This window comes from Microtus oregoni, unplaced genomic scaffold, assembly GCF_018167655.1.
Source record: "Microtus oregoni isolate MIOR12 unplaced genomic scaffold, Mior012 000013F_ref0000133, whole genome shotgun sequence".
In the NCBI taxonomy this organism is placed as follows: Eukaryota; Metazoa; Chordata; class Mammalia; order Rodentia; family Cricetidae; genus Microtus; species Microtus oregoni.
The window spans coordinates 32775392-32798891 of NW_024543072.1; the positions used below are offsets into that span (position 1 = coordinate 32775392).

Here is a 23500-nt window from a genome sequence, read left to right on the forward strand (position 1 = left end):
GATGTCGTTCATTGTGTTGGATTCATGTGCATGAGGAAAAGAAGCAGGGAGGGGGTGGATTGTAGCCACAACACCTTCCCAATCCCATGGGACCACAGACGGGGTGAATTCTAAAAGAAAAAAAAAACAAGAAAACAACAGCAATAACAGTTGTCTTTGGACTTTAGATGTCAAAGGGCAGGTTGTCAAAAGGCTTTGCCTTTGTGTGCTTGCAATGGACAGCCAGAGCACCTTCCAGCTGCAAAGCCAAGTGGAAGTGAGGAGGAGGCTGCAGCGCAGGCAACCTAAGGGTGCCCAAGAGCTCGCCTGACACGGAAACAGAAGCCAGACATACTCTGGGGAAGGTTTCTGTAGTCCCCTCCAGACTGAGGATGGAGAGGCTTGGGCAGCCCATGGGTTACTGATTGAGCTTCTAGAAAGGAAGAGACCTGAGATAGAGGAGAGATGGGGGAGCAAGTCATCTCGGGAAGGCACAGGATCGTGGGAATGGATTGGAACACACGCGAGGACCCACCCCCTCGAAGGGCACATATTAGCAAACTGGTGGGTTGGCGAGGGGCAAGTGAGGGGCAGCAAGCTTCAGAGCACCAAGCCACATTTACAGTGCTCTTCCAGTGGACTGGGGGAGTGCCCTATCTGGAAGTGTCTATCTAGATTCATATCTGTGTCTGCCCATGTCAGATGTCTGTGTCATGCCTGACTCACTGTGGCAGAAGACGAGGAAGTGTCCCAAAGGTCACTGGGTGACAAAGAAAGGAAGAATCTTAGGAGGGAGAAAGGTTCCAAGAGGGCTGGGGACAGCGGGATGAGAAAAAAGTGGCATTGAAGGCAGGAAGAAGAACACGGTAGAACACAGCTGAGCACCGCCAATGTAAGACAGCTGGGGGGGCCGCCACTTTCCCCTCCAAGTCCATTGTGTCTCTAGAAACCATGTATCTGGAAACTGGAATTCCTACACTGAGCAAAACTCCAGCTGAACTCCAAACCACTCTTCAGCAGCAAGATGAACAAGACTCTCTAGCTAGTCTCTCCCAGGCATCTGACTCTGATCAGACTCAAGACAGGCCATTCTGGAGAGGGTGGAGTAAACTTAGAAAAGCAGAACGAGGGGCTGGAGTGATGACTCAGTGGTCAAGAGCATTGACTGCTCTTCCAAAGGACCTGGGTTCAATTCCCAGCACCCACATGGCAGCTCACAACGTCCTGTAACTCCAAGATCTGACACCCTCACACAGACCGACAAGCAGGCATATAAAAAGAAAATATTAAAAGAAAAGAAAAGTGAAGCTTGGGGAGGCAGGGGAGACAGTGACGGCCAGCAGGCTTGTTACCTGGAAAGGGGCAAGAGGGCAAGGTGCACATTCATTAACACCACACCATCCCTGCCAGAGGTGGGAAGATGACAGTGGCAATGACAGGCACAGGTCTGCTCTCCCTGACTCCAGTCCTCAGGGTGAGTCAGAGGGCAATAAAAAAAAAAATAATCTCAAAACAAATGTGAAACCGTCATGCTGACCAATGCCCCCAGCACGCACACACACACACACACACACACACACACACACACACACACACACACAGTGAAAGAATGGAGCAAGGCCTCAGGAACACGAGCCATTGTCTTGAACAGAAACTGGAGGATGAGCAGCATCAGCAAGAAGAAATGGGACAAGAGAGAATATGGTCAGGGGCAGAGAGGCAGGCAGGGTGTAGTAGCAACAGGACCAAGGGCAAGACTTTGGGGATAACCCTCCTGTAGACCCCCTAACCCCACCACACACTATCACTCAAGATAAACCCAGGGGTCAACTGACAAAATACTAGGTCCATGAGGGCAGCTTAGGACAAACCTGCTCCTTGTCTCCTTTCCAGCCAGATTCCCGTGGACACCCCACAAATAACCCCTAGGTATATCTAGGTCACACCATCGACACAAACGTGAGTTGAGTCCAAGCCTAAAAGGCTTGACAACAGTGGGCAAAGGAAACCAAACAAAATGAACATATTCAAGCCACAGTGGGAAAGAGCTAAACTCATCACCGCAGAGGGCTGGCTGACTTGGTTTTAGGTAAAATATCAGGGCCATCAAGGGTGATTTGGCAATTTACGATAGTCCAAAATTCTTTAAAGCTGCTCTCATCAAGAACCAAAGTTTGGCTGAAGGTGTCTCAGTGGTTGAACACTTATTAGAACTCACAAGGCCCTCCAGTACCACAAAAGAGAGGGAGAGAGGGAGGAGGAGACAAAGAGGAGAAAATAAGGAAAGGGAAAGGAAATGATTGCCCAGGCTTGGTGGGACAGCACTTTGGGGACAGAGAGACAGAGGCATAGAGATTAGAAGTTCTAGGTCAGCCTGGGCTACACAGCAAGGCCATATTTGAAAAAAGTCGATGATCATCAACAACAACAAGAAATAGGGCTCCTCTCTTCCTTAAGTTGGATTCTATGGTTACCAGAAAAGCAGAGTGTGGCAGATTTGGGGGCCTGGGCACTCAAACTTCCTAGTTCTAGGGGTTTGCTCTTGCCCTCCTGCAGAAGCTTTCAGAAAACTCAGGCTGTGTGCTGTGAAAGGCCAGTCAGGACCAGCTTGCCTGCGTCTGAGGTTCTACCATGAAAAGAGGCCTTCCACCACCAATGAAGACATCCCAGCAGTCACTCCAGTCAAACTGTACACCACAAGGACCTGCTAAGTCCCATCTCCATTCCAGATCTGCAAGCAAACGAAATGTCGGCATCGTTTAAGTTGTAAATCTGAGACGATTCTTTTGCATTGCAATAGAATATGTTGCAGATCACCGCCAGGTCTCGGCCTTCTGGTCCTGGATGGACGAGAGTGTCACATCCTGACACAATGAGATCACAAAAGGCTCAGTCAGGCTAGCGGGCTCACATCATGAGTCTGGTTTTAGCCCGTGAGTCAGAAGTATTTTGAGATATATAAGTCAGGAAGTTATATTCCTGTTGGTCTTATGGGACGCCAGCTTGGCGAGAGGTGGGGTTGAAGGCTGGCATTTTGAAGTCAGCTGGGAGTGAGGAACAGCTAGCTAATGCTTCGGGTGCAGATACAGTCACAGAAGGATGCTGGAGGGAACTCTGAAAATCGGGGGGATGGGGGGCCGAGAACGATGAGGCTACAGAAGAAGACCCCGTTGGAGGCCTGCAGGAGAGGATGTGTCTTAGAACGCAGCCTCTTAGGAAGGAGGGATAGTTTAGTAGGGTGATACAGTACTAAGGGTACAGTACACTGGTACGCACGCATGCACTCACGCAGCCAGGCTTACCAGCCTTCTGGTGACCAACATCATAGCCAGATTTCGAGACGACCTGGGCTGGGATCTGAAGGGTTCTGCTTCTTAAACTGTGATCCCTGAACAGTTCCCCATCCCACCCCGTCCTGGGAGCTCACTAGAAATACATAGCTTCATACCCCACCCTTGGCCTTCCTGATCAATATGTATTTAATAAGATCGCAGGTACCCTATGTGCACACTGGGGTGTAAGAATGCAGGCAGCTGGCTTCCCCCAGTCAAGACACCAAACCAGGAACTAGACGGCAACCCTCAGGGATATGACAGATGATGAAAAATGAGAGTAATTCACACTCAGAGCACCAGGGCCACAGATCGTGAGACGCACACCTCACGCTGCAGTTTGTAGCTGTAAACCCAGGCTGCATCTCAGGACCATGGGGGTGATTCGTCAACAGATGGAGAAGCACACAGCCAGTTTATCTGGATTCTGATTCAGAAAATGTGAAAGAACCCGGTGAATGCAAATGGGTCAGAGTTGAAGGCCATTACCCTGCCGCTCTCCACGGTGGAACACACCCCTCTTAGGCTGGTCAGACCTCGCGTGTTCCCTTTGGGGCTGAGACTGACACTAACGGAGACGTTGTAGTTCCCATTGCATCTCTGACAGGCAGCATTGTGTTTCATCTGTGAGCGTTGACTTCTGCCCCGTGCCTTCAGGGGATGCTCAGGCATCAGGTGGGAGGTGAGCCTTAAGGATTAGAGCCAGGGCCCTGAGCAGATGGATGATAGGATTCCCACCTCACACGTGCACTGCCCTGGCTCTGGCCCAAATGTATCCTCTTGGGATCAAGAGTTGGTGGACATAAGAAGGGAGCTCTCTGATTTGACTGTTACCAGATATTCATGTCTGAGACCGTATTCCTCTACCTGCCCAGCCTGGTCAAGCCAACTGGACAGAGCTCAGACTCAGCAACAACAGAAGAGAACCAAGAAGGTCCCAGCCTGAGAAGCCATTGGGAGCGTGGCCCTTCAGAGTGGCAAATGGAAAGCAGCACTGTTAGAAAGACTTGCCCTGCTGGGGGCTGTATCTCTGGTGACAATGGCCCAAATAGATTCTAACAACCTCAGTGAGCCAGCAACTTGAAAATAGACTTCCCAGAGTCCCACTGTGGCCCAGCACCCAGGGGGTTATTGAAACCTTTTAATGTCAGGGGAGAGAGAGAGAGAGAGAGAAAAAAAAAAAAAACAAAAAAAAAACAAAAAAAAAACAAAACCATTCTTTCTCATCTGGTATGACAGTTTGCAATGATAGATTCCTTTATTTCTCTATGAAAAACAGTATTGTTCCAATTTAGCATAGAAGCAACAAAGAAATTCCCTATACTTCTAGGAAGGTGTGTGTCTGTGTTTGTGTGCCTAGTTGTGTGGTCTGTGCGTGTGTCTTGTTGTGTGTCTGTGTTTGTGCGCCTGTCTGTCTGTATGTGTGGTATGTGTATCTGAGTGTGTCTCTGTATGTTTGTCAGCATGTGTGCCTGTGTGTCTATGTGGAGTCTGTGTGTGTTGGTGTGGGGATGTCTACGTGTCTATGTGCGTCAGTGTGTGTCTGTTTCTGTGTGTGTATCTAATGTGTTACTATGTGTGTGTCTGTACATGTGTTTTTATAATGTCAGGTCCCGGCTCCTGACAGAACTGGTCACACTTCTCCCTGTAGAGCGTACCTGATGGAACCCTCTTTACACATCTTTCCACCTGTTAGGGAATCTGGTGGATGAAAAACTTTCTGGACTGGACTGGGAGAGCCTCAATTTTGTGTACAAAAGGGAGGGTTGGTTTTTGTTTTTGTTTTTTTTTTTTAGCAGCCTGGGTGGGAGGAGGTCAGGCACATGGTGGCCATCTGGGTGATAACTTAGGACTCATCCACACTGACTTCTGAGTCATTTCTTAGCTCATTTTGATCAGATTAGAGCTCTTAGATGATGGGTCACTAGCATCTCATTGACGTCTCGTTCCTGCATTTATCCTCTCTACTGATATCAGAAATAATAATGTGGCGTCCGTCGAGTGCTTCCATGCAGAACTGGGTTCTAAGGCCTTTGCCTGTGTGAACCGTGCGGCAGGTGCAGTAGGCCTCTGATGCATTGTAAATTAGCTCTGTGGTTTACAGACCACAGCGCTGTGATTTCACAAGGTGAAGTAATTTGCCCGTGCTGCAGCCAGACAAAAGAGGTCCCCGGTTGTGATAGCATTATGATGGGGATGGACATCTGCCTGACGGGAAGCTGTATTTTGCCAGTGACTCTATTTAGGAATCTCAGCACATGATAATGAAAGCGGGCCAATTTTAGTCCTCCGTGTGTGTGTGTGTGTGTGTGTGTGTGTGTGTGTGCACGTGCGTGAACATATGCCTATACACAGATGTATATGCCTATGCAGAGGCCATAGGAGAATACTGAATGTCTTCCCCACCACTTGACTTGGCTTTTTTTTGAGATAAGGTTTCTCATTGAATCTGAAGCTCCCTGTCTCATCCAGGCTGGCTGTCCGGCAAGCTCCAGGATCTGCCTGTCTCCACTCCTCCATGCTGGGGTTACAGGCATGCATACCCTGCCCAACACTTTTTATGAGGGTGCTGAGGATTTGAACTCAGATCCTCTTGCCTTCACAACAAGCACCCTGACCAACTGAATCATTGTCTCAGTCTCTTTAGTCATAAAACAAACCTCTGGGCCTCAGAAGTTAAGAACACTTGCCGCTCTTGCAGAGGACCCAAGTTAGATCCCCAGCACCCACTTGCTAGCTCACAGCCATCTCTAATCCCAATTCCAGGAGATCTAACAGGCACATATGTGGTACATATAGATTCATGCAGGCAAATATTCATATACATAAAAGTAAAATTAATCTAAAAAGAATTCTAGGGTGCCGACTTATACCATCTCCATATAACCCTATGTGATATCTTCTACTTCCCCAAAGTCCAGTGAGCCTGGGACTACCTCATAAGCTCTGTGCCCCTCTCCCAACAATCAGCACAATCTGTGATGGGCACAGTGAGAGAGAGAAGGGAAGAAGGGGGCCCTCTGTGAGTCCTGCCTAGGCTTCCCCTCACACAAGGCAGGAAGTGATACCCTCCCTTGTGGCCCAGGGGAGAGCACTGCCTGATGGTTTTTTGGTTTGATCTGTGGTGGTACCGGGAATTGGCAATGACTAGTCCAGCCACTGGCAGACTCTCCATGTGTTTGGTGTCCCCTGCCCCAGCATGCCAGCCCTTCCTCTTTGAGTAGGTAGAGTCGTGGAGGAGAAAAATGTGGTGAGCATGCGATTCTGAGCTGAGCTGGCAGGAGAGAGGGGGAAGGGGGTGAGGATAGACTATAGTCTTTATCAGTATGTCAGGAAACACCCCCACCCCAGAACTTGTTCTGCTGGCTGGGGTCACCCAGGGGTCACATGCCGCACACTCCGGGAAGAGGCCACCAGCCTGCTCCAGGTAGTTCAGAATTCAGGACACTTCTCATCGCTAAGCTGGGCAAGTGACTGTGATCTCAGTTTTTGGTTTTCCCCTCAGCCAGTATTACTCCTCTTTTGTACACATGGGTTAGTGCCAGGCTATAGAACACAGGGTTTTACACTGGTGTGTGTGTGTGTGTGTGTGTGTGTGTGTGTGTACAGAGGAAAACCATGCACAGGAGAGTGTCAGAGAATCCCCGAGTCACAGACGGGTGGGTAGCCATTTCCTTTCAGCCTCATTTCCCTGAGGCAAGCATCCTCTATTCAGGCTGCTATGAGTCCAGACTCCCCATTCCTTGGGCACCTACACGAGTCCTGTGTCCAGTAAAAGGAGCTGAGCAGACAAGGCAATGAATGACCTCACCATTATCATGGGTGAGTGGCCGCACCATCTAGGTGGATGGTAAGGGGCTAGCTGCCTCAGAAGGACAGAACTGTTGTGAACACAGAACGTGAACCAACTAGGTTGATTAACTCCCCCTCCACCCGTTGATCTGATCCGTCCTTCCTAGCAGGCTGTCCTTCGCCCCAAAGCCAAGGTTCAGAAACAGGCAGGAAAGGAAGCCAGGAGACCTGGAGGGACTCTGCTGGGTGGTGGCCCCAGTGATTCCTAGCTTGTCAGGAAGTACTGAAGAGAGAGCTCCCTGGGCTCTGCTTCCCAGGCGCCTTGGGGATCCTGGGTTTCTCTTTCAGCTTTCACTTCCTCCCCCTGGCTCCTGGATCCTGGAAGCCAGCAACAGTTTCTGACCTACCAGCTAATGGTCAAACAGGCTAGCCTAAGGAGTCAGAACTAAACTCCTCCCCTCGGCCTCCCATCCTAGACCCCCTGATGCTGGAACTTCTGTCCCAAGCCTCACCCAGCTCACCCATCTGCACACAACCACTCTGTTATTTATCACTTAGTGTGGATTCAGCTGCTAATCCACAAATTGCTGATTTGGGGGAGACGGGCGCCTCTCTGCTTGAGACTTCAGTGTTCAGAGTAGGCAGGGTAGGAGCATCTAAATCATAGCCAAGGGGCGCAGCGTTAGGAAGGCTGAGAACCTCTGCCCCAGATAGTGACTATATCTTAATCCACATCCTGGACTTTTTAGAACAATCCCTGATTTCAAATACTGTGTCTCCCCAATCAGATATTTCTGAGCCTTTGAGCTACTTGTTCCAGCCATGGGATGGTTGTTTACCAAATAATCAAGATAAGAATCATTTTGATCTTGGAACAGGCCTGGAAACTGCCCTCCACCCCCGCAACATCAGAATGTCTAGTTCTGCTCAGTGGGACACAGTACGGCTGGGACCAGGGGAGGCGGGGGCACTAGAACAGCCTCTCCTTCAGCCATCATCCCCCTGGAGTTGGCGGGAGAGGGGCTTACTCACCTGTGCAAAGCAAGCACAGCGCAGGTCCCACCTTCTCCAACATGGTCTTGCTCATTTTCTGCCCCACACCCAGGCTGGAACTGGCAAGGCGCTGGACAAGTCTGGGTTGACTGGTTAAATGACAGCAGCCTCTGACCTGGCTCACCCTGAAGTCCCTGCTACTCCCTTCTGTTCACCTGTGCCAGACTGGGCGCACCTGCCCCGCCCTGTCAACAGACTGGCAGGGGAGCTCACCAATGGGGCGAGGCGCACACTCCACCCACTCTACTAAAGGCCCCCACAAGAGTTTTCCCCAGCGTCCGCTGGAGCCAACGTTCTCCCTGCTTTCTCCCTCCTCAGGAGAGGTGCAAAGTCCTGGGCTTCTCACTAGGTGTGGGCCTCTCATGTAACTGACGGGAAATTGTTATAAAAAGGGAACAACCTCAGAAGTAGGGTTCTAAGATAGTAAAAGAAGGGCGTTGTCCACGTTTGCTGAGGTACGTTAAGACCCAGCATTGTATCTTTCTACACCCCCCCCATTCTTCTCTGACACCCACACTAGGACAGAGACCCTTCATGGAGGGTGCAGGAAGTCCCTGCACTCCGGGTTGGTACTCTGCCTGGGAAAGCGGCAAATACACAAGAAACCGAGAAGATAGTTATGTCTTCGCTCTCCCGACTCCGTTTTCAACACCAAAGTCGTGTATCCTCGGAATCCCTCAGTTCCAAAGCCGTGAGGTATTTTACACCTTTAAATGTAACAGATCGGCCACAGCACCTTGAATCTCAGTACTCAGAGGCAGAGGCAGGAGGATCTCTGTCAGTTTGAGGTTAGCCTGGCTTACAGCCTGAGTTCCAGGACAGCCAGGGAAACACAGTGAGACTCTGTCAAAAAAGAAAAAAAAAAAAAAAAGACAGGCAGGCAGGCACTACAGGAAATAGCGCTCCAGGAGAGCTCTCTGATCAGGTTCTGCCACAGACACTACACATTATAGAATAAGCACAAATGATAGTATGGCATTTAACAAAACAATCTGGCGTTTCTGCATTCGTACACACAGCACCCCTGACTTCTGTTTAGTGGGTAACAATATTACAGTGATGTCCTCCCCTCCAAGTTCATTCACATTTCTGCTGAGATATTAGTCTTGAGCTTCCTGGTTTCAAGAGGCTCTTTGAGTTCTTGAAAAAAACCCATTGTTTCTGGATACAGAGATGGCTGCAAAGGCTTCCCTGGGCGTTGCCCTGTATTCTGAACTCCCTGTGTAAATTACCTGTAGCCTTTCGAGCTACTAGGCTTAGTCGGCTCGCAGAGGTTATTGCTTTCTGTTTATTACCCTTCACTGCTGCATTCTCTAATTGTATAAAATACTTTTTCAGTTCCAGTATTTTATGACACCATTGGCAGATTATTCCTCCTGAGACGCAGTCCCTCTGACACGGGGTCTCTGCTCTGGCCCTATTGCTAACTCCACAGAATAAATGAACGTCTGCTCCTCACACTGTCCTTTCAGGTGTGGTAGGATCCATTCTTCAACGTCCCTCCCTTCCAGGAATTCCCTTCTGGAGTGTGTAACCTCTGTTCTGACTGTACTTGGACATTTCTTTATAGCACAGCTCATTCTTTCCTGCCCCAGAACTGTGAGCTGCGTTCTCTGCAGTTCCTCGCCTCTATTATAGCGGTTATATTTCATCTACCTCGTCCTTTAAATGCCTGCTCACACACCGTTTCTCCCACGGAGCCTTTGCTGCCTTCCCAGTTTTGGAGGGCTTGTTCCTTCCTAGGGCTCAGTGCCGCGTTCCAAGTTTCTTGTTGGCCCAGAACTACTCTCCACCTTACACTTCAGTTATAGTCTGTGACTCAAGCCTCCTAATAAACCGTGAGCTCATTCATTCATTCAGTCGATGTCGGATGGCACTATACTGGGGACCGTTCCATCCAGCTAGAAAGATGGGATGCTTTCCCCTATGTGTCTAACTAGCTCAGTCAAGTACAGGGCCTGGTGCGCAGGAGGTGATTAGTAAACATCTACAAACGTGGAGACAGACGGGAAGATGTACAGATGAAAATGTGATCACAGAATGTGGCGAGGGTGAACTGGAGACCAGTGGAAACATGAGGACAGATGAATGGAAGGAGGTGGAGTCTCGGGGCGTCTAGGATAGAGGGTCAGATGTTGGGTTACTGGGGATTGTAGAGGTGGTGGCAGGAGTGTCATGAGATAGGGTGGGTTTATGAAGCTCTCAAAATTTTTATGTTGCCTCTAGTTACAACCGAGGGCCATGAATGTTGAGGCAAAGATGTGAAGGGGGGTACAACTTGCCCACTGTATGGTCCTTACACATTTCTGTTAAAAATGTCAGGCCGGTTGCAAACTGTGACCTCTCTTTAAACAGAACGTGGTGCTCTCCCCAAACCTGTCTATCAAGGCTAGTCTGTTCCGTATAAGTGGCATTTTTCATTCTTGGACCTCTTCAAGATGCCGTGAGGCCAAGGAAAGTTTGTTTATTACAGATGTGCTGATTTTCAGGAAGAGCTTTCAATGGGCAGCCTCCTGCAGGAGGTCCTTCCATCCACTGCTAAACTTCAGTGTCTGAGAATCAGCCAGGAGGGAAGGGGTTAAGTGAAGCCTGCATTCCTTCCTCCCTGTGAGCTGCCACCCGATGGGGCCAGAGGCTAAATTTAGAGACTAGCTAAGGTTTCTTGCTAACAGCTGTCCCTCAGAGGAGCCCTCCTGAAGGGAGAAAGCTTGGTCCCTCTCTAGCTGGAGCCTCTGGGCATTTTCCTGGGGTCCTTAGCTCTCGGTGTGGACACACCAGTCAGAGGTGAGTGTTCATCCTCTCAAGTCTGTTGTGGTGAGCTGGGACTTAGATTTAAGTGGGTGCCAGTCTGCCCTGAGTGTCAGGCCACAGCCATAGCTGGGACATCAGGGACTTTTTGTGCCTTAATAGGTTGTGGGGATAGTACCTCGGCCCAAGGCCTTGACTGACACAGTGTCACTGAAGGGGGCCTGCTGTTTCTTATAGTAAAAATAAAGGGTGTGCACATTCATGTAGTTGGAAGGGGGTCTATGAGTGTCCTTTTTAGTCTGGGAAATTCGTTGTCTTTTAATCTCCTGCACTACATTTAAGGTAAACTTTGGCTTCCCTCTCTACTTCCCTGGTACTTCCGTAAAAGGAGGCAAGTTGTCACTTCTAAAGTATCGTGTCACTTCATGGTGTCCTGATAATGATAGCTGAGCTCCATCTTATTGGTTCCCCTGTGGGTCCTTCACCGGCTGGAATAGTAGCATGCAGTACCCTCCCCACGCTCAGTCCACCAAGGTGACATTGGTGACACACCCCCTCCCCCTACAAAGCCTCTGGAATTCCCTTGCCAATCTTTTCCTGTCAACAGGCCAAGGCTGAAGGCTATCATGGCGACTGGTGGAGACCCAGAGGAGGAGCAGGTAGTTCCAAACGAGGAGGATGAAGCCGATGTGAGAGCCGTGCAGGCCCGCTACCTCCGGAGTCCCTCTCCAAGCCAGTAAGTGGGCCATGCTGAGTGCCACACATGTCCCTCAGCATGTTCCTGGGGTTTACTCTCCATGATGGCATCCTGACAGCATTGAGGCATGGTGAGGGCCAGACATTGGTGTCTCCAGGATATGTGGTGCCTGCCGCAGGCTGGCCTGGTGTGTGTGGGGGTGGGGGGAGATGACAAACACATAGGGAAGGACCAAAGGCTTCTGGGAGGTTCTGCTGCTGGCCTGAACCTGGTTATAGGAATCTGGCAGGTCTACCTTCAGAGTGTGCTTGATTCACCAGGACCAGGGATGGGTGAGTGCTGAGATGCCAGAAAACCTAAGAGGGGAAATAAAGAAGGAAAGGGGCCATGGGCCAAGCCTGGGTACTAAAATAATTTTACATCCACAATGGAGTTGCTGCTTTCCAAAGGCCAGGATGCCAATGCGGAGACCAACATCTGCTAGAAGAGTCCCCTGAACTCTGTGATGAGTCCTTTCTGTTCCATTGGACGATGTAGTTTGACAGATTCACGTGAGTTTTTAGGAAAACACATGGGCTAACGGAATGCCATTGGGCTGTAGAGATGACTCTCTGGGGAAAGGCGCTTGCCGCCAAGACAGACCACCTGAGTTTGATCCCCATGGTCCACATAGTAGGACAGTGCTGACCCCTGCACATTGTCCTCTGACCCCCACATACAATCCATAGTATATGTACCCTTCTCCCACCACACACAGAAATAATAAAAGAAAAAGAATCCGGGTGTGGCGGCACGGGCCTTTAATCCCAGCACTTGGAGGGAGGGGGCAGATGAATTCTCTGAGCAAGGCCAGCCTGATAAACAGAGCTAGTTCCAGGACAGCCAGAGCTACCCAGAGAAAGTCTGTCTCAAAAACAGAAAAGAAAGAAAAAAAGAACGACTCAGACAACAGAGCTTTCCCCGGAGTGCCGTTTCCTGGAAAGAAGGCCACTTCCCTTGTGCTCCGAGTCCACCAGCTGGAACTCAGCAAGGCCCTACTTACTTGCCAGGGTTGATAGGTCCCGGGTCCATGGGCCCAGGGAGAAAAGGAGCTGAATTTGTTTTCACCCAACAGTCTCGGCCACAGTGTGCCCCTTCCATGTGTCTCCCCACATTACTTTTGTGCCCACACAGAACAGTGACTGTCTCAGGCCTGAACACAGCATCCCCTGGTTTCTCCAGGATGACAGGTAGAAAAGCTTCCAGAGACAATGTGGCTGTCCTGTTCCTGGAGAACATGGTTACTCCAGACGTGAAGGAATTTAGTTGAACCAGGACCTGCCTGCTAAAAGGAGCCCTTCTATCTCTCGCTCTGGCCTTTGGCTCCCTCAGCAGCAGCGCTCTGGGGCTTTCTTTGTTCGTTGTCTCCTATTGCCACATGGGAAGTGGGCGGGAAAGTGAGGCTTCCTTGAAGACTCCATGGCCTTTGCACACTAGGTCTTGACGTGGAAAATTGGAGCATATACCACCCCAAAGTTCATGCTTGGTTTGGAAGTAGGATCCCTTCAAAACTTCAATAGATTGCGAACGGTGTGCCCTGGACAGCCCTACCTCAACCCTCATTTGTGTCTTTCTTCCCTGTCTCAACTTGATGATGGTCATCTTGAAGGGTCACCTGAAACTGCACATTTGTGTAGGAAGTCGGGAACAGGTTGCAAAAGGATCCATAGCTAGTGTATAACTAACCAGGGCAAGAAGCAAGGGTCAGATATAATCAGCAAGGGAGGAAGGAAGAAAAATAAGGAAGGGGGAATAAAAGTACAGCAAATAAGAAGGAAAAGTAGAATGTGGGTTTAAACGAAAATGTATACATAATCGCATTACGTCTGAATAGGTCAAATATTCCAATTAAAGGAGGAAAATTATCAACTCCCTTTTTTAAAAGCCCGAGTGCTATCTGTGACGAGGAGATACAAAGGCTACCAAGAGAAATCTTGTATTTTCCTGATTGCACAGAGCTTCAGAAACCAGTGACATGAAAACACAACAATGAGTCGTGTTGATAATTTGGCACCTAGAAGGGCACCATGAAGTGAGCTTGCCTTTGGTCTAAGATGTCTGAAGCCTGAGCTGGAAGAATTTGAAGATTAGGATGACTTTAAGGCAAAGGGACCTCAACAGCTGGAGCTGGGTGTCATAGAATGTCTCACAGTCTTCAGTTTGTGCTGTGGCTTACTGGGTTGCTGTTCAGAACACCTGAGGTTATCTTTCTATGCAATTCCTCCATGTGGGCCACTTTGTCTGCTAAAACAGGGCTGCTAAATGCCAAGAATTTTATTCCAGAGAAAAAGACATAGTGTTTGAGTTCCTTTATACCTAGACCACAAGATACACATCTCTTCTGTTATGCTTTGCACACACACACACACACACACACACACACACTCCACTAAGTTTCAAAGGGAACAATAGAGACTCAACACCCAATCAGAAGAGTTTCTAGGATCAGAAATACTGTGGTCATCTCTGAATGATAAATCCAGCTGCCACAAATAGAGACACAAACAGAAATGAAGCCAGTGAAGCCCAGACAAGGCAGATTTTAAGATAAGCATGCCAGAGACAAAGAAGGAAATGGCATAGCGACTGAAGGTTCAATTCACAAGGAAAGCATAATCATTTAAAATACCTGTGGCCTAACAACATAGCCTCAAAATACATAAAACAAAAATCCAGGCAGGAAGGATGGCTCGGCATTTAAGAGCACTGGCTATTCTTCCAGAAGACCTGGGTTCAATTCTCAGCACCCACACGGCAGCTCACAATGGTCTGTAACTCCAGTCCCAGGGGGCACAACATGCTCTTCTGGCTTCTGTGGGCACTACACACATCTAGTATACATACATTACATATACATAAAATTAATTAATTAAAAGAACTGAACAAAGTGAAAAAAGTTCACTATTTTAAGCAAGTATTTAAACATCTTATTAAATGATAGAAAGATATAAATAAATTATGAAGAATACAGATATATTCAAACAAAGGAACCTAATTGGCATTTGCAGAACATATACACGTGTGTATGTCTGTGTGCATGTGTAATGTCATGTGTCTGCCCAACTACTTCAAGATACTCACTCTCATCATTGGCATATAGAATATTTACTAAAATAGATCCATTAGTGGGCGAAGCATATACCAACAAACTTCTCTGATCGTAGCTGAATTATGGTAAAAACAATTAAAAACCCAAATAAAATGAAACCACAATTTACAGCTACACCATGCTCCACAGCATACCTAAAATAAAAGGCTGCTGTTGGCGATATTAAGGAGGGTGTGAATGAACCAGAACTCCCTGCATTGCTGGTGAGAGTGTGAACTGGCAGAATCATCAGGAGCTTTTACATTCTCTCACTAAAGTTAAACACATTGGCTCTCCTATACACAGCAAGCTCACTCTCAATGCATCCAAACAAGAGTAAGAACAATGGGCACCAGAATATACACTCTAACATGGCGAGTTATCCAGTTAAGACTAGGCTGGATAAATGAAGTCGGTTGTATATAAATGCTGCCCTGGAGGATGCGTATTTTTTGTTTGTTTGTTTTTTTGGTTTTTCGAGACAGGGTTTCTCTGTGGTTTTGGAGCCTGTCCTGGAACTAGCTCTTGTAGACCAGGCTGGTCTCGAACTGACAGAGATCCACCTGCCTCTGCCTCCCAAGTGCTGGGATTAAAGGCGTGCGCCACCACCACCAGGCAAGGACGCGTATTTTATTAACTGTCTCCTGATGTGGGTAGGCTTCTCAGATTACTGGCTGAGGAAGGCAAGTGACCAGTACACACAAAGTAAGGGAAGCCATTGAAATGGGAGGGAGGAGGCCCAGTTGCATTGCTTTGTAGCAAGTTAGCCTACCACAAAACAAAAGCACTTGCTAATGTCGAAATTACACCTGGGTGGGACCCTTAGCCCTGAAGCAGCCAGGCCCCCTTCCCAGGTAAAACTAGGATGAGCCTAAAACACAAGTGGACTCAGATGAGCGTCCTTCAGATGTGGTCCAGCATCCACCGCAGATGAGCATCCTTCAGACATGGTCCAGCAGCCACTGCAGATTTTCTCTGGTTCTCAGTGATTGCTGCTGAATACCACTGGTTTTGATGCCCCTCTTGGTTTGTGTCGTCTACTACTTACAATTCCCTGCAAGCAGATTCAGATCAGCTACCATTTACAGATGTTTTCAAGGAAAGCACACAGATGATGACATGCCATGGGCGTCATCCCAAAGTCTGAAGCGAGAGCTATTACTCTGTAATAGCTATAAGCACAGGCGTTTGCACAAGCAATCCCACTGCATCGCATAGAATGAAGCTTGAATCAACCCTGATGAATGCATTCAGTGTGTGGTGGTGGTGGTGGGGTGTGTGTGTCTGTGTGTGTGTGTGCGTGCATGATCATGTATGGGAACAAATGTGCACCTGCATCTGAAGGCCAGAGGTCAACCTCGGGTGTCATTCCTAATGCTCTGTGCACTTTGTTATTGAGACAGCCTCCCTCACTGGCTCCGAGTTCACCCGTTAGGCTCAGCTGGATGCAGTGTGAGCTCTAGGGATCCTTCTACTTATTCCTACCCAGGACTGGGGTTATAAACATGTCTACAAAGCCTGGTTGTCTACACAGGTTCTGGGGATCAAACTCGGTTCCTCAAGCTTGCACAGCAGGCACCCCACTAACTGAAAAGACAAGTCCTTGCAAATGACATATCTGATGAAGGATTTATACCTAGAATATAGTTCTTTGGGCCCTCAAAATACAAGGAATTGTTTTTAACTCTCAAAATTCAACTTCAGAAGTACAAAAGATTTGAGAATATGCCTCTCCAAACATGATATACGTATCATTCACGAGCATGTGAAATTATGCTCAAAACCCTTTGTCCCTGGGGAAACTGAAACGAAGCCCGTAACCGCAGAGTACCTGGAATGACAAAGACTACCCCGCCCAGCTGTTCATGAGGGTGCAGCAATTGGAACAATGGTTACAAAATTGCCTGCGCACCTGCCTGAAGAGATTCCTATCCCTGTTCTAGATCTGAAATGAGACATGAAAGCTGAGCATCGTGGAAAGAATTGTACATGTGTGCTCATGGCAGCTTTATCACAAGAACTCAGAAGACTGAAACAGCCTAAAAGTCTATCGAGTAAATAGTCTCATTGTAGGACACTCATAACCAGAATACATACGGCAATAAGAAAGCATGAGGTGTTAACATGTGGCTGGATCATGAAGTCATTATACTGAGTGAAACCAGTCAAACAAAAATGAGTGCACACCCTATCACTTCATGTTTAGAAAATTCTGGGAGTTTTTTTTTCTTTTCGTGTAAAGTGATTTTTATTAAGGGAATGGAAAAGTAAAAAGAGGTAAGGGCACCAGGGAGACGGGTCTCTGGGGATAGGAACAGCAGAAGAAAAGAGAGAGGCAGAGGAGTGGGAGAGAGACTGAGAAGGAGAAGAAGAGAGAGAGAGAGAGAGAGAGAGAGAGAGAGAGAATATTCTAGAAGTTTGAACTTAACTCTGTATTGGCAGAGAACAGACGGGGGTTCCCTGGAGAGCACAGGGCAGGGAGAGGGGAGGGGTAAGGCGGAGGGCTTATATAAGAGTGTGATACAGTGATTAGGGAGGGTTGATAAGTCAAACCTTAGTGCTTTCAAATAGAAACACATGTCAAACTCACCATACCAATATGTACATTTTAAATGTGTGTAGTTCGTACATAATTTCAGTTTCAAATAAATCTATGTTTTAAGTCATGAAAGCAGGGAGAATTCATTGTAGTAGGCAGAATAGCTCCACGGAAAAACTTGAGTGTTGTTGAGACTAAAACTCAGGTCAGGTCTGCTCTTCAGCTTGTCAGCCATAGAGTGTGCTATATAAATAACAATCAGGACTAGTCATTTTTCTCCGTGATTGAGAACAGACAATACCGCGTCTATGAACACATTTTAGATATTTGATAAATGGTGGTCTAGTTCAGTTTTCCTTGAAAGAAGGATCTCTTTCAGTTAGTCACAATATCAATAAACTTTTTCTTGAAGAAAACTTGCTCGCCCTCCAGTGAGGATATCACATTTGTCTCATTCTGCTCTAAGCAAATGCTGCATTCTCATCAGCAAAGCATTGCTTCTGGCTCTGGATCCCCATCCTGAATGGTCCTCCCCGAGACTCCATCCCTCTTGCTTTATTGCTTTAGCTGAAGGTTTGATTCTTTCTAAAATATATACACAATGTTATCAAGTAGCTTGCCAACACTCTTCATTGTGTGTTTGTCAAGACAGGGTCTTGCCCTGTAGCCCAGACCGGCCTCCAGTTGCCTCTCCTCCTGCCTCAGCCCCCCAAATGCTGAGGTTACAGAAAAGCATCACCGTATCCAATTGAATACTTCTTGTACTTGTTTCCTATGGTCCTGAACAATCGGTGTGGCTAAAAAGTCGTAAATGTGCTGTCTGGTAGTTTAGGAGGCTGGAAGTGTGAAATCAAGGTCACCATCACTTGCTCCCTTTGAGGCTTTAGAGGAGACCCCTCCCTTGTCTCCCCCTAGCTTAAGTTGACTGTAGCCCTTTCTTGCCTTATGATAGCATTAATTTCGATCTCTGTTCCCTTTGTCTCCTCTTAGAAGGACACTTACTATTGGCTTTGAGTATCATCCTAATCTAGGGTGATTTAATCTTAGTAGATTTCATTTAATTACATCACCATGATGCTTTATTAAAAACATAAGCATGTGCAGACTCTGGGGGATACAGCTTTGCAGGACAGGGCACCCTCAATCCAGTACAGCCCTAGATCCCGCCCTAGCAGACCAAACTTTTCTCTAAGACAGAGACAGTGCTTTGTAAAACTTCAACGCATACTCCAAATGGCCGTTGTCAGCACGGCAACTATAACTGCGTCTTGACGGGCAGTGTGCTCACGGTGCCGGCAGGAAGTCTCCACATTTCACCTCATCCGGGCACCTAAGAGCCTGACCAACGGATGTCGATAATGAATAGGCACGGAAACCTCCCTTTCTAACTGAGGCGGACCCCGGCCTCGAGCACCTTAAGTTCCAAGCCAACCCCCGCGGGAACCAAACTCTCCCAGGGTAAGAAAGTCTACAGATTTTCCTAGGAATTCATGAGTTAACAGTGAAATGGAAATCTCTGTCCAGTGTAATAACTTATTGAGGGCTTCTCCCTCGCCCATAATCTCCATTTTACCTCCTAGCTACCTGAAGAAACCAGGGTGCACACGGACTTCTGCCCACCTCTCCCCTATCAGTGTGGACCTGGCATTGTCCACAAAGGCCGAATCTAAAAAGGGCACCACCCCCCCCCCCACCCCACCCCCTCCCCGCCTCCTGAGAATCTGCCCATCTTTCATCTGCAAGGGGCGTGCTGGCTGAAAGGGATTAGCTGCAGGTGGATCTGGTGGGAGTATCACGGCTCCATTCTGCCACTAGGCTGCCTGGCAATTGCTTTAGTGAATTGGCTTTCAAACTCCACTGTTTATAATCTGCAATAGAACAAACCCTTCATATCACAACCCAATGTCTGCACCATACATATACAATGTAAAATGTCTTCCCAAACCACCCTTATCCTTACATTGAATGGTGGTGTCCGCTCGCCCTCCCCCCCATCCTCTTCCCTCACTCCCTACCTCTATCCTCCTGTTTTTTCCTTTCTCAGACCCAGGGCATCACCCACTGAATTGACTTTCTGCTGCACAAATGGGTCATAGTCTGCAATTTTGAAAAACACAGGTTTAAAGAAAGCGGCATCGTCTCCGGCTCTGGGTGAGGAAGTCCATCAAACTCCCCTTTATTGTTCTCTTTCAATTCACCCTCCAGGCTTTTTTAGCTGCTGCCTTCTTGATCCCGTGATGAGGTATGTATCGATCCTAGATCCTCTTTTTCTGCCTGTCCTTCAGGAATAGCCAGCCTTGCTGCTTTCTAATCAGGGTGTGCGGGTCATCTCACTCCATCTCAGGAATACTGGTTGAGGCACAGATGTGGTCATAAATCAAAACCTCAAGGCTGTCATTTCACTGACCTTGCAAGTATCAAAGGGCCACTGTTCAGGCCTCTCTGTTCTCTCTCTCTCTCTCTCTCTCTCTCTCTCTCTCTCTTTCTCTCCTTTCTTCTTTTCTTGCAATTTGGATTCCCTGCAGAATGCAAGGTCCTTTTCAGTTTCACGCACCCCTCATTACTAGACTTCATAAACCGTGCCTGTGGTCGAGCAGTCTGAGGACTGTTTGGTTTTTATTTCCTCATGGCAGTGCACTCAGGAAAATATCCGTGTCCGCATTCCACACCCCGCACTAGATAATGCTGAGCAACCAAGGACAGACATATTGTGGCGGTTAGCAGGGAAATCTGCTTTTGCCTTTCTTGTTTCCCTGTTATAAAGCTGACAGCGCCTCCAAAATGGTGATCCTCTGTTTGCTGATCCATTAGCCAAGCTCAGGCTTTACACCAGGAACGGGAATAAATCTCAGCCATTTTGGGTTTTAAATTTTAATTTCAAATCTTTCTTCAGAGTCTCAGAGTTTAGGTACATTTAGGACATCCTCAGTTCCTACGTTAGTCACTGACACCAACCAAGTCTGAAAACAGGTTGTGGTGGCACATGCCTGTAATCCCAGAGCTAAGGAAGTGAAGACAGGAGGAGTCTGAATTTGAAGCTAACTTAGGCGACACAGAGAGGTCAAGCCAGTCTGACTTACAAAGTGAGAACAGGTGTCAAAAAACAAACAACAGCCGGGCAGTGGTGGCGCATGCCTTTAATCCCAGCACTCAGGAGGCAGAAGCAGGAGGATCTATGTGAGTTTGAGGCCAGCCTGGTCTACAAGAGCGAGTTCCAGGACAGGCTCCAAAGCCACACAGAGAAACCTTGTCTTGAAAAACAACAATAATAACAACAACAACAAAAATAACAAAAACAGACAAAATCCCCAATCCTCACAATTTGAAAGGACCATGATTTATGGGAAATGACACGAGACCAAGATCCCACCAGCACCGCATGTTGAACTCCTTGTGGGACATCTTTCCACACCAGACAAGTGAGGACACAGCTTGTATTAATTTTAGTGGGTGTCGGATTACAGATGTGAGAAAGCCCAAACTGGGGTGCAGAGTCCTGGAGGCCCACAGTGGAGCACAGACAGATGGCCCTGCAGGAGAAATGAGCAGCTGTCCAAAGAAGACCCCTTTATAATCCTTACAGTGTGGCCAAAGTCCTTACCGTGGGTTTGTTTGCTTCACTCCAAACACCATTTTACATAGAGCTGACCCTTAGCAAGTAAAATGATTAATATTTTATTAGTACCAGTATAAATAATGTTATTGATAAATAATTAATAAAACTCCCTGTATAAATATTGTTGACATAAAAATATGACTCATACTATTATAAAATTTTTAATACTGGCCATGACTTTGTGAAATGTATGTGAAAACCAAGACTGCCGTAAGCCCTGAGCTCAGAATGACCACAAATCTAGTACAGAGGCTGGAGTTGCCCTGCCCCCACGTTGGCGTTATTGTGTTATTACTTTACACCCACAACATACAAAGGTCTGTCAATGACTTTGACTTGAGTCAACACTATTAAGGAATGCCTTAGTATGTGCCCAAACTCATCTCTTAGCCCTTGGAATAACGCTGCTTTCATTTCTTAATTTTGTACTTAACAAAATTTAAGAACTTAGACAATAATTTTATTTCAATTCCTTGTTTTGAAGTCAAGACTCAAACAATCTGTTTTGTGATTGGCTTGCTGTTGGGGCCTCACATGTAGCAAATACCCGAATCAACTGCAGATCTTGTTGCCTGTTGTGGTAACTGCCACGTTCCCTTAAATGCGGTACAACTGAGGATAAATTCAGTCTGTGAGTCAGAAAATATCTGTTACACATTCGTTGTACGCCAAACCATTCTGGAACACAATGCCCAACGAAACATTCAGCCACATACACAGGTCACGGACTAGATTAGGCGACAGATACTTATAAATATCAGGTTTCATTTGATGGAATGCCACAAAGGGAAGGAATATGCTGTAAGACTACAGAGAACTTCTCTAAAGAAGACATGGTTGAAGTGAAACCCAAAAGAGAAGACTGAGCATCCATGCTGCCAAAATGGGCATCTGCCAAGTCCTATAGCAGAAGGAAACTTTATGAAGACAGGAGTACCAGACAGGAATAGAGCATGGAGAACCCTGTGCAAGCACTTAGGTTGGAGAGAAGGCCAAAAGTCAGGACTTTAGAGACCACAGAGTTTGATTCCCATGATGAGATGCAGACACTTTGTCTAGCGCCTAATATCATCCATTCACCCATCCATCCATCCATCCATCCATCCACCCAGGAACCCATCTGTTCATCAGTCTTTACCAACACTTATCCGGTCATTACTCATCACCTCCCACATGCTAGAGACAGGGGTAAAAAGACTGTCTAATATGTACCACTTCACTAGGTACTATTATTATTATTATTATTATTATTATTATTATTATTATTATTTATCGAGCATTGACATTTCTAAAGACTTCCCTGGTTCTCTTACCCAATAATAATATCCAGAATCATTCCCCTCCTGTATTAGTTATTTTTCTCTTTGCTGATACAGAATACTTAATGAAAGAATTAAAGGGAAAGAAATATATGAAGCTCTGAACCTCAATGTATCAAGAGCATGTCGTGGCATTATATGGGCTTCAGTGGGCTTGGGAAAACCTGCCTCTACTGCTCTACTCTCTGTGGCATACAGGGACTCTCTCTTGGGCTGGATCCACTGGGTGCCTGTAGCTTTCCTCAGTAAATGTTAAATGTTCCTGATGTCTCTAGCACTCTGGGGTGCTACGGCTTAGGCATCACCGTCACACCAACCCACACCAGAGCTTCCTGCAGGGAATCTGACCCCACTGCACCTGGCCTGGCCCTTTTAGTTTACTCTAGAACCTTGGTTTAAGCCAGTGTGACTCTATAATTCTGTTGTTCTGCATGTTGACAATGTCAGCATCATGTGGTTGATACTGAATTCTTCTTTCTGGTCAAGATACAGCCAAGCTCCCATGCACCATGGCTACAGTGGGCTCTGAGTGCTTGAGTGACTGAATTGAGGGGAAATACTTACTTGTTGAAGGAAACCTGAAGGCTCTCTCTATCCAGATCTCTTTTTTTAAATGGCTCTTGTTTAAATAAAAGTCTTTGAAATTAGTTTTCTTCAGTGTGAAGGGTCTGGCTCTCCTGGGACCTTTCCTTTGATCCCAGTGCAAAGCAAGCTTTCCCTTTACTTCTACTAACCTCTTTCACAGATATCACCTCTTTTTCACAGCATTGGCCTTATCTTAAATGTTTAATTTGTTCACATTTCTTTCTTCATCAAATTGTGTGTTTTTCATGTTTTTCTGCCCACAGATTTTGCTCTGGATTTTCACTGTAAATCTGGCCCAAACAAGTAAACAATAATCATGCTACAGCCTACATGTACTGCCTCAAAATTACTGTGTCAAGTTAATTAGCCCACTACCTTTTAATTCAAAATATCAAGGCCTGGACAAAATGCACCCGGATTCTTTTCTGTACTGCAGTATGCATGACCTCCAGCCACACCCCCAATAGAATCCCTATGTTGTTGGAAGACTGCTTGTTTGTTTCCCGGCCACCCAGACTCCCAAAATAATCGCACAGAAACTATATTATTTAAATCACTGCTTAGCCAATCACTTAAGCATATTGTTAGCTAGCTCTTATATGTCTGGTTAACCCATATTTATTAATCTGTGTATCACCACATGGCTGTGGCTTACTGGCAAGGTTCTAGTGCGTCTGTCTGCAGCGGCGGCTACATAGCTTTCTGATTCTGCC

General features: G+C 47.1%; 2 protein-coding genes across 2 annotated transcripts in view; one reads left to right on the forward strand and one right to left on the reverse strand.

Moving 5' to 3' along the window:
- The window catches only part of Gpa33 (glycoprotein A33), a 35448-nt gene extending 27139 nt beyond the window's left edge, over nucleotides 1–8309 (reverse strand). The window contains exon 1 of the mRNA XM_041662696.1: nucleotides 8136–8309. Within this exon, the coding sequence (XP_041518630.1) occupies nucleotides 8136–8190 (55 nt within the window). The 5' untranslated portion in view covers nucleotides 8191–8309. The remainder of the gene's footprint in view (nucleotides 1–8135) is intronic.
- Nucleotides 8310–10855: 2546 nt separating this feature from the next.
- Nucleotides 10856–23500, forward strand: part of Styxl2 (serine/threonine/tyrosine interacting like 2) — a 28866-nt gene continuing 16221 nt past the window's right edge. Inside the window, exons 1-2 of the mRNA XM_041662817.1 lie at nucleotides 10856–10940; nucleotides 11512–11640. Coding sequence (XP_041518751.1) covers nucleotides 11531–11640 — 110 coding nt within the window. The 5' untranslated portion in view covers nucleotides 10856–10940; nucleotides 11512–11530. The remainder of the gene's footprint in view (nucleotides 10941–11511; nucleotides 11641–23500) is intronic.